General features: G+C 37.7%; 1 protein-coding gene across 1 annotated transcript in view; it reads left to right on the forward strand.

Moving 5' to 3' along the window:
• The window catches only part of IFT81 (intraflagellar transport 81), a 96,358-nt gene that overhangs the window by 28,237 nt on the left and 49,690 nt on the right, over positions 1-18,431 (forward strand). The window contains exon 11 of the mRNA XM_055550869.1: positions 6,712-6,858. Within this exon, the coding sequence (XP_055406844.1) occupies positions 6,712-6,858 (147 nt within the window). The remainder of the gene's footprint in view (positions 1-6,711; positions 6,859-18,431) is intronic.

Genomic DNA, 18,431 nt, shown 5'->3' on the forward strand with positions numbered 1-18,431 from the left:
GAGTGTGGAAAAGAGCCAGGATGATTAGGTTAATCTCTCTGTGGTTTATGACATCCCACAGTAAACCCCACTTCCCACTTGTTTGCTCTGGATGGAAAAGCCCCACACACTTTAATGTGATGGTCCCTGGCCTCCTGTAGTGTGACCAACGGCGGATATTCTTCATCCTTTTAAATTGACCCATGACTAGACACTGGAATCTGTGTCTTGAAAGTGCAGGGTTGTCTATTCTCCTGGGAACCAAATCCCCTAATGACATCAACATTATTCATCATTTGCTTTAATCCATATGTTACACACAAGTTTATTATTACACTAAAAATAATATTATATATACATATATTCATATGTTTCCATCCTTAGAGGAAGAAGAGCATATTATACACACTTTTGTTCACAGTGCTTTTTTTCTCGATATATGCTATTGAATAGTATAGTAGAATAATCTTTATTCCTTTATAACTTTGTTGAGATACAATTCGCATACTATACAATTCACCCATTTAAGGTGTAAATTCAATGATATTTAGTATCAGAGCTGTACAACCATTACCCAATCAATTTTAGAACATTTTTATCATGTCAAAAAAGAAACCCTGAACCCATTAGCAGTCACTTCCCATTTTCCCCCAGATCCTCAGCCCCAGTCAACTACAAAAGACCAAACTAGCTCTGTAAATTTCCCTGTTGTGGACATTTCATATAAATGGGATCATATGATATGTCGTCCTTTGTGACTGGCTTCTTATACTTAGGATACTGTTTTTAAAGTTCCTTCATGTATGGTGACTCAGACAATAAAGAATTTCCTTCTGTGTAGGAGACCAGGGTTCCATCTCTGGGTCAGGAAGATCCCCTAGGGAAGGGAAAGGCAACCTAGTCCAGTATTCTTGCCTGGAGACTTCCACAGACAGAGGAGCATGGCAGGCTACAGTCAATAGGGTTCCAAAGAGTCAGACATGACTGAACGACTGACACTTTCGCTTTATGTTGTTAACATGTATTTCTACATGCTTAAACCTTTTTATTACTGAATAATATTCCATTATACAGATATATCACATTTTGTTTTTCTGTTCGTCAATTAATGAGCATTTGGGTTGTCCCTACTTTTTTGGCTATTATAAATAATGCTGGTAGGAATATTCTTATACAAGTCTTTGTTTGAAAATAAATTTTCATGTCTCATGAGTATACTTGTAGGAGTGCAATTATTGGTTCAATGATAATTCTGTATGTAACATTTTGAGGAAATGCCAGACTACTTTCCAAAGAAGCTATACCACTTTATATTGCCACCAACAGTTTATGAAGGTTCTGCTTTCTCCACATTTGTACCAACACTTGTTATTATCTGTCCATTTTGTATCCACTGTAGTGGATGCTTATTTCTGTTCACAGACATACTCCATTGGGTATGGAGTAGGTATATCACAGTTTATTCAACCAGTCCCCAGTTGATGAACATTTGGGTTGTTGCCATTCTTGTGCTGTTGCCAATCATACATCAATAAATAGCTTTTTGTTTATGTCTTTGCTTTTTTTGTCAGTGTGTCTTTGGGATATAGTCTCAGAAGTGAGATTGCTACATCAAACAGTAATTGCGTATGTAAGTTTGCTAGATATTGCCAAATTTCTTTTCATAGGGGTTTTAGCATTTTACATCCCTGTGGCAGTATATGAGAGTGCCTATTTCCTTACAGCCTCACCAGTAGAGTATGTTGTCAAACTTTTAGATTTTTGCTATCCTTGTAGATAAGAAATGGTATTTTATGATAGTTTTAATGTTTATCTTACTATAAATAAGGTTGATCATCTTTTCACATAATCTTACTATAAGCAAGGTTGAACATCTGTATTTTCATATCACGTGTATTTTCATTTTTTAAACGGAGAATTGTTTAAAGGGTTTGCACTAAACATTTCCCTCTCTTATAAAATTTGTTTGATAAAAATATTTGTACTATTTCACTGGAGAAGACAGTTTGGCTAATGTCTTTCTTAAACTAGTACAGTCGTGGTTCATTTAAGGAAATCCCCCACAAGTTGCTAATGCTACATTATCCATAAATGCTGCATTTATGGCTAAGAGCAGCCATCTGGGTTGTGTAAACATTTGCATAATTCTGGTGAATCAGATGTTTAATTTTCAATCTGCATTTTATTTATTAGAATGCCCCAAATATAATAAGTGTTTTAACATTTTATTTTAAAAGTATGGATATTGAATTTAGATAGGATGATCTGTATTGTAGTTTTGGGAATAAAGCATTCTTGTTTTATTCCTGTGAAAGGAAACCAACCATACAGAAAAACAGAAGACTTAGTGTTAGCTTCTGGGTTTACCTAGAAGATATTTTCATTAGCATTTCAATGTTAGTTGACAAGATTTTAATATTTTTTATTACTATTGCATTTCTGTTTCTCTGCTGATATATTCTATATTTCGCCTTCCAAAATGTTTTAAGGTTGCTATTTAATGCACATTGCAGGGGATTCCCTCATGGTGGGGGGTAGTGGTTTGAACTTGGTGCTTTCGCTGCCGGGGCCCAGGTTCAACCCCTGATAGAAGGAAATGGCAACCCACTCCAGTGTTCTTGCCTGGAGAATCCCAGGGATGGTGGGGCCTTGGTGGGCTGCCGTCTATGGGGTTGCACAGAGTCGGACACGACTGAAGCGACTTAGCAGCAGCAGGGAAGATAAGATCCCACAAGCCATGTGGTGCAGCCAGATACATATATAAATATACATATATGTGTATATTATTGTTGTTGTTTAGTCGCCCAGTTATGTCTGACTCTTTGTGACCCCATGGACTGTAGCATGCCAGGCCTCCCTGTCCCTCAGCATCTCCCAGAGTTTGCCCAAGTTCATGTTCATTACATCTCATCCTCTGATGACCTGTTCTTCTGCCCTCAATCTTGCCCAGCATCAGAGACTTCCAATGAGTCGTCTGTGTGCATCAGATGACCAAAATACTGGAGCTTTTGCTTCAGCATCAGTCCTTCCAGTGAATATTCAGAGTTGATCTCCCTTAAGATTCACTGGTTTGATCTTACTATCCAAGGGATTTTCAGGAGTCTTCTCCAGCACCATAGTTTGAAGGCATCATAGTTCTTTGGCATTCTGTCTTCTTTACGGTCCAGCTCTCACAACCAAATGTGACCACTGGGAAGACCATAGCCTTGACTATATGGACCTTTGTTAGCAGAGTAATGTCTCTGCTTTTCAATGCTCTCTCTAGGTTTATCATTGCTTTCCTGCCAAGAAGCACGTGTCTTCTGATTTCATGGCTGCAGTCACCATCTGCAGTTATTTTGGAGCCCAAGAAGAGGAAATCTGTCACTACTTCCACCTTTTCCTCTTCTGTTTGCCATGCAGTAATGGGGCTGGATACCATGATCTTAGTTTTTTTAATATTTAGTCTTAAGCTGGCTCATTTTCCGCCTTTACCCTCATCAAGAAGCTCTTTAGTTCCTCTTTGCTTTCTGCCATTAGAGTGGTATCATGTGCATATCTGAGGTTATTGATGTTTCTCCTGCCTATCTTGATTCCAGCTTGTAACTCATCCAGCCCAGCACTTCTTGTGATGTGCTCACAAGCAATAGATTAAACAAACAAGGTGACAGCAGACAGACCTGTTGTACTCCTTTCTCAATCTTGAACCAATCATTTATTTCATACAGGGTTCTAACTGTTGCTTCTTGATCCGCATACAGATTTCTCAGGAGACAGGTGAGATGGTCTGGTATTCCCATCTCTCTAAGAACTTTCTTTTTTTTCCACAGTTTGTAATGATCTACATAGTCAAAGGCTTCAGCTAAGTCAGTGAAACAGAGATAGATGTTTTTCTGAAATTCCCTTGCTTTTTCTATAATCCAGTGAATTTGATCTTTAGTTCCTCTTCCTTTTCTAAACCTAACTTGGACATCTGGAAGTTTTTGGTTCACATAATGCTGAAGCCTAGCATGCAAGATTTTAAGCATGACCTTACTACCATGGGAAATGAGTGCAATTGTCTGATGGTTAGCACATTCTTTGGTACTACCCTTCTTGAGAATTGGGGTGAGAGGATTGACCTTTTCCAGTCCTGTGGCTCTTGCTGGGTCTTCCAGATTTGCTAACATAATGAATGCCAAGGGCTTCCCTGGTGGCTCAGATGGTAAAGAATCTGTCTGCAATGCAGGAGACCCAGATTCGATCCTTGGGTCAGGAAGATCCCCTGGAGAAGGGAATGGCCACCCACTTCAGTATTCTTGGCTGAAGAATTCCATGGACAGAGGAGCCTGGTGGGCTACAGTCCATAGGGTCACCAAGAGTTAGACATGACTGAGCAACTAACACAGCTATCTGGGGCCAGCATCCTACATTTTCCCATCCCTTTGTCCTTAGGGAATGGCAGCAGCTATATTGCAGGCATTGTTCTGCAATGAATGCCAAACCTTGATGGCATCATCCTTTAGGGGTTTGAATAGTTCTGCTGGAATTTCATTGCATCTACTAGCTTTATGGCAACCCGCTCCAGCACTCTTGTCTGGAAAATCCCATGGATGGAGGAGCCTGGTAGGCTGCAGTCCATGGGGTCGCTAAGAGTCGGACACGATTGAGTGACTTCACTTTCACACATTGGAGAAGGAAATGGCAACCCACTCCAGTGTTCTTGCCTGGAGAATCCCAGGGATGGGGGAGCCTGGTGGACTGCTGTCTATGGGGTTGCACAGAGTTGGACATGACTGAAGCGACTTAGCAGCAGTAGCAGCAGCAGCTTTATTAACAGCAGTGCTTCTTAAGGTCCACTTGACTTCGCACTCCAGAATGTCTGGCTCTGGGTGACTAACCACACCATCATAGTAATCCAGTTCATTAAGATCTTTTTTATACAGCTCTTCGATGGATTCTTTTCATCTCTTCTTGATCTCTTCAGCATCTACTGGGTCTCTACCATTTTTACCCTTTATTGTGCCCATCTTTGGGTGGAATTCTTCCTTGATGTTTCCAATTTTCCTGAGGAGATCTCTAATCTTTCCCCTTTTGTTGTTTCCTTCTATTATTAAGCATTGTTCATCGAAGAAGTCCTTCTTGTCTCTTCTAGCTATTTTTTGGAACTCTGATTTTAATTGAATGTACCTTTCTCCTCTCTCCCTTGCTTTTTCACTTCTCTTCATTCTTCTGCTATTTGTAAAGCCTCCTCAGATAACCACTTTGCCTTCTTGCTTTTCTTTTTCTTTGGGATGGTTTTGTTCACCGCCTCCTGTACGATATTACGGACTTCAGGCACATCGTTAGCTAGATCTAGTCCCTTGAATCTATTGGTTACCTTTACTGTGAATTCATATGGATTCAAGTCGTACCTGGCTGGCCTAGTGTTTTTCCCAGCTTTCTTTAGTTTAAGCCTGAATTTGCTGTGAGAAGCTGATGATCTGAGCCACAGTCAGCTCCAGGTCTTGTTTTTGCTGACTGTATGCAGCTTCTCCTACATCTTTGTCTACAAAGAATGTAATCAATTTGATTTTGGTATTGAACATTTGGTGGTATCCATGTGTAAAGCTGTCTTTCGTGTTGTTGAAAAAAGGTATTTGCTATGACTTGTGCATTCTCTTGGCAGAATTCAGTTAACCTTTGCCCTGCTTCATTTTGTTCTCCAAGGCCAAGCTTGCCTGTTACTCCAGGTTTATCTTGACTTCCTACTTTTACATTCCAATCCCTGATGATGAATAGAATATCTTTTTTAGGTGTTAGTTCTAGAAGGTCTTCCAGGCCTTTATAGAGATGATCAACTTCAGTTTCTTCAGCATCGGTGGTAGGGGCAGAGACTTGAATTACTGTGATATTGAATGGCTTGCCTTGGAAACAGAGATCATTCTGTCATTTTTGACGTTGCACCCAAGTACCATATTTTTGACTCTTTTGTCGATTATATGGGCTACTCCATTTCTTCTATGGGATTCTTGCCTACAGTAGTAGTTATAATGGTCATCTGAACTAAATTTGCCCATTCCCGTCAATTTTAGTTCACTGATTCCTAGGATGTCGATGTTTATTCCTACCATCTCCTGCTTGACCACATCCAATTTTCCTTGATTCATGGACCTAACATTCCAGGTTCCTATACAGTACTGTTCTTTGCAGCACTGGATTTTACTTTCATCAGCAGACACATCCACAATTGAATGTTATATCTGCCTTGGCCCAGCCTCTTCATTCATTCTGGGTCTCTTGGTAATTCTTCTCCATTCTTCCCCAGTAGCATATTGGACACCTTCACACCCAAGGGACTCATCTTTTGGTGTCATATCTTTTTGGCCTTTTATACAGTTCATGAGGTTCTCATGGCAAGTATACTGGGATGGTTTGCCATTCCCTTCTCCAGTGCATCACTTTTTGTCAGAACTCTCTGCTAAGATCTGCCCATCTTGAGTGGCCCTGCATGGCATGGCTTATAGATTCAGAGTTATGCAAGCCTCTCTGCCATGACAAGGCAGTGATCTGTGAAGGGGATATGTGTATATATATGTGTGTGTGTGTGTGTGTATAGCATACTCATACTAAATATAAAACTCATGATAGCAGGTAGTAGGGCAAAGGGTATTATCAGAAGTCAACCTGATATGAAAATTTAGCTCAGTCAGTAAAATCTAAAAAATACATAATTTCAGAAAATAATAGAAAGTTGATTGTCTCATTTTACATTCTTATTTAATGCTTAATTAGGCATCTATCATTTCTCGTAAAAAAGAAGCCAAAGCTGAGGAACTTCAAGAAGCAAAGGAAAAGTTAGCCAACCTAGAGAGAGAAGTGTCAGTGAAGACAAGTCAGACCCGTGAATATGACGGCACTGAAGTTTTGAAGGGAGATGAGGTAAGTTGAGATATCTAATGGGACGAGAATATGGTTATTGCTTTTGTTTGAAATCATTAATGTTTTTTACTTTTTAGTTTGTCTGTCAGTAATGGGATATTCATCATGTTGATGTTTGGTAGAAACCAACACAGTTCTGTAAAGCATTTATCCTTCAACTAAAAAATAATTTTAAAAAAGAAAGATAAAAAAATAGGAAGTTCATTTATTTTATGAAACTTATTTATTTAAAACTGAAAACTCTGCGACTTCCCTGGTGATCCAGTGGCTAAGACTCCATGCTCACAATGCAGAGGGCCCAGGTTCAGTCTCTGGTCAGGGATCCCACATGTGCAACTAAAGATCCTGCATGCTGCAATGAAGATTCTGCATGCCGCAGCTAAGACCTAATGCAGCCAAATAAATAAAATAAAAATAAATATTTTTAAAAAATTAGAATAAAACTGAAAGCTCTTTTCAGTAATACTGAGATATGCTTGATATATAATGACAGAGATTTTAGTGATTTTATGAAAAAATGTTCCAAATTTTCACTTTTTAAGTGGATTTATATTGGATTTATTATAAGTATTAGGTTATAAAAGTGAAACCAAATGAGTAGGAACTGTCAGGTAAGCAAATATTCATATTTTTTGATAAATATAATTCCATAAAGAGCTGAGAAAGTATTACTAAGTTGCTTCATCAATAATGTGTACTTGGCATGTGGGATTGGCATCATTAAAATGACTTCATTTAAAAATGCTTACAAATTTAAAAAATATAATTATGTCTTACATTGCTGTCTCTTTACATTTTGAACAATGATTTGGCAGCTCTTATTTTACTTATCGTTCTGTCAGACTCATGAAATGAGTAGGACAAGTAATATTGTCATTTATAGATGGTTGAAGTTAAGCATCAAAAATATAAACCCCATCTCCTTTTTATGAAGTTATCTCAAGAAAGAGTAAATACATGAAGCAAAATATCTTGCCTTCAGCTCAGTGCTTTTTCTTTCTTTTAGCAAAACAAGTGATAGGTCATATTTTAATTCATAAACATTGCATCTCTTTACCACCTCTAACAGCTTTTTTATGTTATATTAGCTACTGCTGCTAAGTCACTTCAGTCGTGTCCAACTCTGTGCGACCCCATAGATGGCAGCCCACTAGGCTCCTCTGTCCCTGGGATTCTCCAGGCAAGAATACTGGAGTGGGTTGCCATTTCCTTCTCCAATGCATGAAAGTGAAAAGTGAAAGTAAAGTCGCTCAGTCATTCCGACTCTTAGCGACCCCATGGACTGCAGCCTACCAGGCTCCTCCGTCTGTGGGATTTTCCAGGCAAGAGTACTGGAGCGGGTTGCCATTGCCTTCTCCGATATTAGCTACTAGTTCTCAGCAAAAGCTACTTTGAAAAGCTGCTCTGGTCCAAACCTCATTTTTGGCTTTGAAAAGTTATTGAATTCATACTGTTACAAATTGGCAGTGAATCTTCACTATGCCAAACACAAATGAATTGTTTCCATAGCACCACTTTCCTCTGGTGCTTTTGATTGTAGCCTCTCTATATGCCTTCTAGTTTATTGGGGAGGTAGAATTCATAAATCAACACTTGATTGAAAAACTTCTTTGGATTTTAACATCCACTTCCTGGGGAATTCCCTGGCAGTTCAGTGTTTAGGACTGAAGGCTTTCATTGCAGGGGGCATGGTTCAATCTCTGATCGGCTAACTGAAGACTGCCTGCCGAGTGGTGAAGCAAAAAAAAAAAAAAAAAAGACATTAACTTACAGATTGCTTTAAGAAATGGGAGTGTTTTACACCTAAAACAGCTGGAAAAAGAACTTAAAAACCCCAAAATTAGCAGAAGGAAAGAAATCATAAAGATCAGAGCAGAAATAAATGAAAAAGAAATGAAAGAAACAATAATAAAGATTAATAAAACTAAAATCTGGCTCTTTGAGAAGATAAAATTGGCAAACCTTTAGCCAGACTCATCAAGGAAAAAAGAGAGAGAAGAATCAAATCAACAAAATTAGAAAAGAAAAAGGAGAGGTTACAACAGACAGGGCAGAAATACAAAGGATGATAAGAGACTGTTATAAACAACTATATGGCAATAAAATGGACAACCTGGAAGAAATGGACAGATTCTTAGAAAAGTTCAATTTTCCAAGACTGAACCAGGAAGAAATAGAAATTATGAACAACCCAATTACAAGCACTGAAATAAAAACTGTAATCAGAAATCTCCCAAAAAACAGCCCAGGACCAGATGGCTTCACAGGTGAATTCTGTCAAGCATTTAGAGCAGAGCTAATGCCTATCCTTCTAAACCTCTTTCAAAAAATTGCAGAGGAAGGAACACTTCCAAACTCATTCTACACAGCCACCATCACCCCAATACCAAAACCAGACAAAGACAACACTAAAAAAGAAAACTACAGGCCAATATCACTGATGAACATATATGCAAAAATCCTCAACAAAATTCTAGCAAACATAATTCAACAACATATTAAAAAGTTCATACACCATGATCAAGTTGGGTTTATTCCAGGGATGCAAGAAATCTTCAATATATGCAAGTCAATCAATGTGTTACACCATATTAACAAACTGAAAGATAAAAACTATGTGATAATCTCAATGGATGCAGAAAAGGCCTTTGACAAAATTCAGCACCCATTTATGATTAAAACTCTTCAAAAAATGGGCATAGAAGTACCATTTACTCAACATAGAAAAGGCCATATATGATAAGCCCACAGCAAACATAATTCTCAATTGTGAAGAACTGAAAGCATTCCTCCTAAGATCAGGAACAAGACAAGGGTGTCTACTCTCACCACTATAATTCAACATAGTTTTGGAAGTCCTAGTTACAGCAATCAGAGAAGAAAAAGAAATAAAAGGAATCCATATCAGAAAAGAAGAAGTAAAGTTCTTACTGTTTATAGATGACATGATACAGATGACAAGAAAACCCTAAAGATACTATCAGAAAATTACTAGAGCTAATCAATGAATTTAGCAAATTCACAGGACACAAAATCAATACACAGAAGTCACTTGCATTCCTATATACTAACAATGAAAAATCAGAAAGAGAAATTAAGGAATCAGTCCTATTCACCATTGCAACAAAAAGAATAAAATATCTAGGAATAAGCCTACCTAAGGAGACAAAAGAACTGTATACAGAAAATTATAAGACACCCATGAAAGAAATCAAAGACGACATAAACAGATGGAGAGATATTCCATGTTTCTGAGTAGAAAGAATCAATATTGTAAAAATGACTGTACTACCAAATGCAATCTACAGATTCATTGTGAACCCTATCAAATTACCAAAGGCATTTTTCACAGAGCTAGAACAAAAAATTTCACAACTCACATGGAAGCACAAAAGACCCCTAATAGCCAAAGCAGTCTTGAGAAAGAAGAATGGAGCTGGAGGAATCAACCTTCCTGACTTCAGATTATCCTGCAAAGCTACAGTCATCAAGACAGTATGGTACTGGCACAAAAACGGAACAATATAGACTAATGAAACAACATAGAAAGCCCAGAAGTAAAGCCATGCACCTATGCTGCTGCTGCTGCTGCTAAGTCACCTCAGTCGTATCTGACTCTGTGCAACCCCGTAGACGGCAGCCCACCAGGCTCCCCCATCCGTGGGATTCTCCAGGCAAGAACACTGGAGTGGGTTGCCATTTCCTTCTCCAATGTGTGAAAGTGAAGTCACTCAGTCGTATCTGACTCTTCGCAACCCCATGGACTGCAGCCTACCAGGCTCCTCCGTCAATGGGATTTTCCAGGCAAGAGTACTGGAGTGAGTTGCCATTGCCTTCTCCACATGTACCTATGGGTACCTTATTTTTGACAAAGGAGGCAAGAATATACAATGGGGCAAAGACAGCCTCTTCAATAAGTGGTGCTGGAAAAACTGGACAGCTACATGTAAAAGAATGAAATTAGAACACTTCCTAACACCATACACAAAGATAAACTCAAAATGGATTAAAGACCTAAATGTAAGACCAGAAACTATAAAACTCTTAGAGGAAAACATAGGCAGAACACTCGATGACATAAATCAAACCAAGATCCTCTATGACCCACCTCCTAGAATGATGGAAATAAAAACAAAAGTAAACAAGCGGGACCTGATTAAACCTAAAAGCTTTTGCACAACAAAGCAAACTATAAGCAAAGTGAAAAGACAACCCTCAGAATGGGAGAAAATAATAGCAAATGAAACAACTGACAAAAGATTAATTTCCAAAATATACAAGCAGCTGATACAACTCAATACCAGAAAAACAACCCAGTCAAAAAGTGGGCTAAAGATCTAAACAGACATTTCTCTGAAGAAGACATAGATGGCTAACAAACACATGAAAAGATGCTCAACATTGCTCATTATTAGAGAAATACAAATCAAAACTACAGTGAGATATCACCTCACACCGGTCAGAATGGCCATCATCAAAAAGTCTACAAACAATAAATGCTGGAGAGGGTGTGGAGAAAAGGGAACCCTCTTGCACTGTTGGTGGGAATGTAAATTGATACAGCCTCTATGGAAGACAGTATGGAGATTCCTTTAAAAAGTAGGAACAAACCACCATATGACCCAGCAATCCAACTCCTAGGCATATACCCTGAGGAAACCAAAACTGAAAAAGACACATGTACCCCAGTGTTCATTGCAGCACTATTTACAATAGCTAGAACATGGAATAAACGTAGATGTCCATCAACAGATGAATGGATAAAGAAATTGTGGTACATGTACACAAATGAATATTACCCAACCATAAAAAGTACCCATTTGAGTCAGTTCTAATGAGGTGGATAAATCTAGAGCCTATTACACAGAGTGAAGTAAGTCAGAAAGAGAAAGATAAATATTGTATACCAATGCATACATATGGAATCTTAGAAAGATGGTACCAAAGAGTTTATTTGCAGGGCAACAATGGAGAAACAGACATAGAGAACAGACTTATGGACGTGGGGAGAGGAAAGGAGAGGGTAAGATGCATGGAGAGAGTAACATGGAAACTTACATTACCATATGTAAAATAGATAGCCAATGGGAATTTGCTGCATGTCTCAGGAAACTCAGAGGCTCTGTATCAACCTAGAGGGGTGACTAGGGATGGAGAGGGAGATGGGAGAGAGGGGATATATGTATATCTATAGCTGATTCATGTTGAGGTTTGACAGAAAACAACAAAATTCTGTAAAGCAGTTATCCTTCAATTAAAAAAAAACCCAAACCAAGAAAAAAAAGAAATGGGAGTATTTTAAATGATACTTGGAAGCCAACAGAGTGTGCTTCATGATATCCTTGCTATCCAGGAAATAAAGATTAATTATGCAGCAACTTTGCTTTATAAGAGAACAGTCTATCTCCTAGCATTTTTATCTTTTCTTAAGAAAATACTGTCTATTTGACAAATATCAATTGCTATGGCCATATTTGGCACTGAATAGTGGTTATAACTCAGTATTAAATATTCCCTCTATGCAAATGTGATGGAAAAGAACCTCGTGCCAAGCTATTAGCTTTTATCTTTGACAAATTATAGTGAATAGGAAAAGTATCTGATGACAGAAAAGAGCACATTTTTTAAGGGGAAAAAGATAATTTTGGATATGGATAAGGTCAACTTAATTTTTAAACAATGTTTGGTCAGAAACTAGAACAAATCAAGTAAATCATTTGGCAGTTACCTAAAAGAACAGAAGGTATTGGGGAACATTAAGCATAATTTTATTAAGAACAAATCTTGGTAGACCAATTTTGTTTTCTACTCTGATAAAGTGGTAGACCATATGGACAAAAGGGAGGAAGTTTGTTCTACTTAAAATTATATAATATAGCTGGACTTCACTGAGGTTTCATTTGGTATCACATGGTAATTGCCAAAAAATCATGTTCTTTGCCACCCATCTGTTAACACAGTTGGTGAGAGGGTATCAAGAAATAGTAGCATGGTGTTCGAAAAGAATATTGTGCCCAGAGTCACAAATAGAAGAATGAGGAAAGGTAGGGCTAACATTTATTGAGCAACTTTTATGCAAGGCTCTGTGCTAGATGATTTGCAAACATATATTTCCCTTCTTGAGAGAGAGATTACTATTATTTCCATTTTTACAACTAGTTGAAACTCAGGAAAATTATAGATTTACACAACTAATAAGTGGCCACGCAGGATCTAGGTCTCTCTCACATGTTCCTGTTGACCTTAAGCAAATCCCTTCTCCATTTATAAAATAATGGATGTCCAAGCTTCTGAGAAACTCAAAGGCTAAGTCAACATGTAACATCTGGCATCCAAAAGTGATCATTCCTCTGGGACCCATGTTGGTGCACCTGGAAGAGGCAGGGTGGCAGACTAGTTAAGTCATGGTCTCTATAACTTGGTCTGAGTGCACATCCTGGCTTTCTCAGCCTACTTACTAGCTGGGTGACCTTGGCCAGCTTCCTTAATGCTTAGAGACAGTAAGTAACTTGCCTGAAGTCACACAGTGAGTTGCAGAACAAGGATTTAAATCCAAATCTGAATGCCTCTGCAGCTGTTCTCCAAAATGAATACTGAACTATTCTTCAAGGTACTATTAGAATAAGTTAATTTTAAAATTCATATTTGACTCTGAATAGGACCACATTGTACACAGTCATTAACTGGAAACAATAGTTTGCTAGAAACTGTATGACAGCCATTTATTTGGAAATAAACCTTCATTCCTTGATTGTCCATATGTAGTTGTTTGACTGATCTTTTCTTGGAAAAATTGAGGAATGTGACTGTGTTAGGATGAATGTAACAAATATTATACATATAGTAATTTATATTCCTTTGTCATTTTTTTCTTTAGAGATCATTTAGAGTTCATTTTTAAAATTCAGTATCAAAGTGTGTATTTTGATGCTTCCTACTGCCATTAAAGTCAATATTCCAGATGCTACATTTTGTCCAAGAATTTTAGCTCTTCTAATTGCAGATGACAAGTGCTACAGGCATTTGTTCTTTACTAAATTTTTCATTTGTGTTCCTTTGATTTTTCTTATTAAAAAAGATGGGGCCCTCCCTGCCTGTCCAGTGGATAAGACTCTGTGCTCCCAATGCAGGGGGCCTGGGTTCAATCCCTAGTCAGGGAACTTGATCCTGAGTGCTGCATCTAAGACCTGGAGCAGCCAAATAAATAAATATTTTTTAAAAAACAGGTGAAGAGCCTAAAAACACTTGTTTTTTTCCTGATACTTTGGTTAACAGTTTATTTTCAATGATTTACTTGTAGGCAATATATAGGGATAAGCACAGCAAAATCTTATTCTGCCAGACTTCTGACATAGGTAGGAATTTCTTGCACAGTTGGAAGTATCTTCTTAGTGATAGAGATTTTCTTGCCAGTCTAGTCTATCTTGATTTCTTTCTCTTCAAACAAGTGTTTGGTAGGTGATTAAGAGGTTAAGTTTAGAGACTACAGTTTCTAACAGCTGAAAATTGATAATAATAATGAGTCTCTAACTCTCCTTTATATTTTGAAGTTTTCTGTACTGGATTTAAGTACATAAAGTACATACATAAGTACATAAAGTAGAAGTCTCACTAAATGATATTCTCAAAGAATTTTGATTGCTTTCATCTCTGAGAGAAGTCACCCCCAAAATGTCATGGAACTTTGCCCTTGATCCTAACCTGCTTATTATTCTCATCAATAATTTAGATTAATAATGTTTATTATGCAATTGAATGTGCCAGACACTATATTAGGTTTATTATATACATTATCTCATTTATTTCACTGAACAACTCTATGAGATAGGTATGATTATTATTCCCAGTTTTTACAGATAAGGAAACCAGCACACATAGGACTTTGGCTAACTTATCCAAGGTCATATTGCTAGTAAGTTTTGGCACCATGATTTGAATTGAGGTAGGTCGCACAGAGTCAGACATGACTGAAGCGACTTAGCATGCATGCATGCATTGGAGAAGGAAATGGCAAGCCACTCTAGTATTCTTGCCTGGAGAATCCCAGGGACAAAGGAGCCTGGTGGGCTGTTGTCTATGGGGTCACACAGAGTTGGACACAACTGAAATGACTTAGCAGCAGCAGCAGTCTAGCTCCAGAAACCTTAATAATTTTCACATGGCAGAAAGCTAGAAGGAACAGTCAGTCTGAGACAGGTGATAGCATTGTAATTCAAAATCATCTTGGTAGTTAGGAGCCTTGTACTTAAGCAAACAAAATGTCATTAATGGGATTATAAATAATAATAATGTAGAATCTGAGTTTTATCTGCAGCTCAAAAATTATCCATTAGTTGTTGTTGCAGCCTGTATGGGAAGGGAGTTTAGGGGAGAATGAATACATGTATATGTATGACTGAGTCTCTTTGCTGTCCACCTGAAACTCACAATACTGTTAATCAGCTGTGCGTGTATGCTCAGTCACTTCAGTTGTGTTCAACTCTTTGTGACCCTATGGACTGTAGCTGTTAATTAGCTATGCTGCTGCTGCTGCTGCTAAGTCGCTTCAGTCATGTCCGACTCTGTGGGACCCCAGAGATGGCAGCCCACCAGGCTCCCCTATCCCTGGGATTCTCCAGGCAAGAACACTGGAGTGGGTTGCCATTTCCTTCTCCAATGCATGAACATGAAAAGTGAAAGTGAAGTCGCTCAGTCGTGTCCGACTCTTCGCGACCCCATGGACTGCAGCCTACCAGGCTCCTCCGCCCATGGGATTTTCCAGGCGAGAGCACTGGAGTGGGGTGCCATTGCCTTCTCCCGTTAATCAGCTATACTCCAATATAAAATAAAAAGTTTAAAAAAATCATCCAGTTGTAATGCAGCTTTAAAAAGACAAAATGCTGAGAATTCCCTGACAGTCCAGTGGTTAGGACTCAGTACTGTCACTGCCAGGGCCCCAGATTCAATCACTGGTAGGGAAACTAAAATCCCATAAGCTACCTAGCTTGGCCAAGAAAAAAATTTTTTAAATTATACTCTGTTAATAAAAATGTAATATCCCATTTATGTGAAATTATGCTTAGAATATTATTTTACATTTTTGGCGTCATGTTTTAAGAAAGACATAATCAAGCCAGAGTCCAGATGAAGGTGACCAAAACAAATGAAAAGTCTGGAAACATTCATGGAAAGAATTCATTATGAATTAGCTGAGAGCAAAAAGCTAGGATTATGGAAGGATCTGCAGAAAATAGTTAAAACAGTGGACCTGAATCTGCTATTTTTAGAAAAACTTGCTTGCAAGATTGGCCCTTGGCTGGCATCTAGGAAGTTGGATTTTAGAAGAATTCCCACCATTCCTTGATAAGAGTGGCTCATGTGCCTAAACTATATGTACAAAGAGTGTGGTTTATGTTGAAGACCTGCTTTCCTTCTTGGAGTCTGGAATTTTGGTATGGGCTAGGCAGAATATGCCTACGTGATCAGCCCCCAGTAAAAACTCTGGGCTCTGAGTCTCTAATGAGCTTCCCTGGTTGGCAGCATTTCACACGTGTTATTTTACCTCTTTGTTGGAGGAATTAAGGGAGAAGACTCTTGGAAGCTTGCCCCTGGTTTCCTCCTGACTTCACCCCATGTGCCTTTTCCTTTTGCTGGTTTTGCTTTGTACCATTTCACTGTAATAAAGCACGGCCAAGAGCATGGTTTTATGCAGAGTCCCGTGAATTCTCCTGGCAAATCATTGAACCTGGGGGTTGTCTTGGGGACCCCTGATTCAGATGGATTAGTATTACTCTTGTTTTGGGATGGAATGTTCTTGCTAGATCTATTAAATCCATCTAGTCTAATGGGTCATTTAAGGCCAGTGTTTCCTTATTAAATTTCTGTCTAGATGATCTGTCCATTGATGTAGGTGGGTGATAAAGTCCCCTACTATTATCATGTTACTGTCAGTTTCTCCTTTCATGTTTGTTAATATTAGCTTTGTATATTTAGGTTCTCCTGTCTTGGATACATCTATGATTGTTGTATCTCCTTGTTGGATTGATCCCTTTATCATTATGTAATGTCCTTTTTCTTTGTTTTAAAGTCTATTTTGTCTGATATTAATGTTGCTACCTCAACTTTCCTTTTGTTTCTATTTACATCGAATACCTTTTTCCATCTTCAAATCAAATTGAATTCAACAACATAGTGTACATCATACACCATGATCAAGTATGATTTATTCCAGGGTATATAAAATAATAATAATAAAATAATATTTTGAAAATCAGATTGTGCAAGTAATATCTAAATACATTTTCATGAAATGAAAAGCAAACAGTATACATAAAGCAGAAGTCCCCATTGATTACCTTCTACCTCCAGTCCTCAGACTCTTTGTCAGAGAGAAACCACTGCTACTAATTTTGTAAACTCTTTTAGTCCTTTCTTTGGAGAGAGACACAGATTGGATAATACTGCTTTGTGGGTTTTTAAAAATATTAAAAAAAAAAAAAAAAAAGAAACCTTAAAAAAAAAAAAAGAATGGTATTGTACTATGTGTGTTGTGCGACTTACTTTTAATAACATGTGTCAGAAATTTTTCCATGTAAGTAAATGAAGAGGCTTTTCTCTAGAGGTTTAGAAAATCAGCTCTGGAGGCAGAATACCTGGGTGCAGAACTCGGCTTTGCCACCTCTCAGCTGTTCAACCTAACAGCTAATGTCAGTAGTTACCTAACTGCTCTGTGCCTCAGTTTCTTTATCTGTAAAGTGGGGACAATAATAATACCCACCTTGTATGGTGGCTGTGAGGGCTAAATGATTTAATATAACTAAGCAGTATACAATAGTGGCTGGCTTATAGGAAGTACTTCATAAATACAAACTACAGTTATAATAATTATTGTCATGTACAAAATTTAATTGCTATATTGTGTTCTATAGAATGTACAATTTTTTATTCCAACCAAGAGTGTACAAAAGGATCTGTTTCCTCTGTTATTTAAAACAGCACTTGATCCTCATTCTTTTGATTTTTTGTCATTCTGACAGTATTATGTCTTAATTTTCGTTTCTCTTAAGATTGAACAGCTGTCCACATACATGTTTGGTCATTTATATTTCTTCTGTCATTTGCCCTTTTATTGTCTTTCTTCATTTTTTTCTAATGGAGTGAATGTTTTTTTTATCTCTTTATCATATTTTTACCTGGATTTTAGTTGTTAATCTAGATAATTGTTCTAGTCTGTCATCTATCACTGAACTTTGTATATGCTGTCTTTTGTCACACTGAGGGTTTCCTCTCCTTTTTTCCAAACAGTTTTATTGGTATATAATTTATGATAAAGTACAAATTGTTGCTGTTGTTCCACTCTATGATAACTTCATATATTGGAACAGAATTTTAGTAATAAGTGACTTTGGTTTTCCATAGTTTGAGGTGCTATAAAAATGTTTACGTAGAATTATCTTGCTTTATGCAAAATTCAGTGTCAGAGGAGATTTAAAAAGTGTTAGAGCAGAGTATAATAGTAAATGTTCATAATTATGAATCTGAGTTGTCAATAAAAGGTTGATGTGATCAATACGATTTTAAGATAACAAAGCTGG

Source organism: Bubalus kerabau, chromosome 16 (assembly GCF_029407905.1).
Source record: "Bubalus kerabau isolate K-KA32 ecotype Philippines breed swamp buffalo chromosome 16, PCC_UOA_SB_1v2, whole genome shotgun sequence".
In the NCBI taxonomy this organism is placed as follows: domain Eukaryota; kingdom Metazoa; phylum Chordata; class Mammalia; order Artiodactyla; family Bovidae; genus Bubalus; species Bubalus kerabau.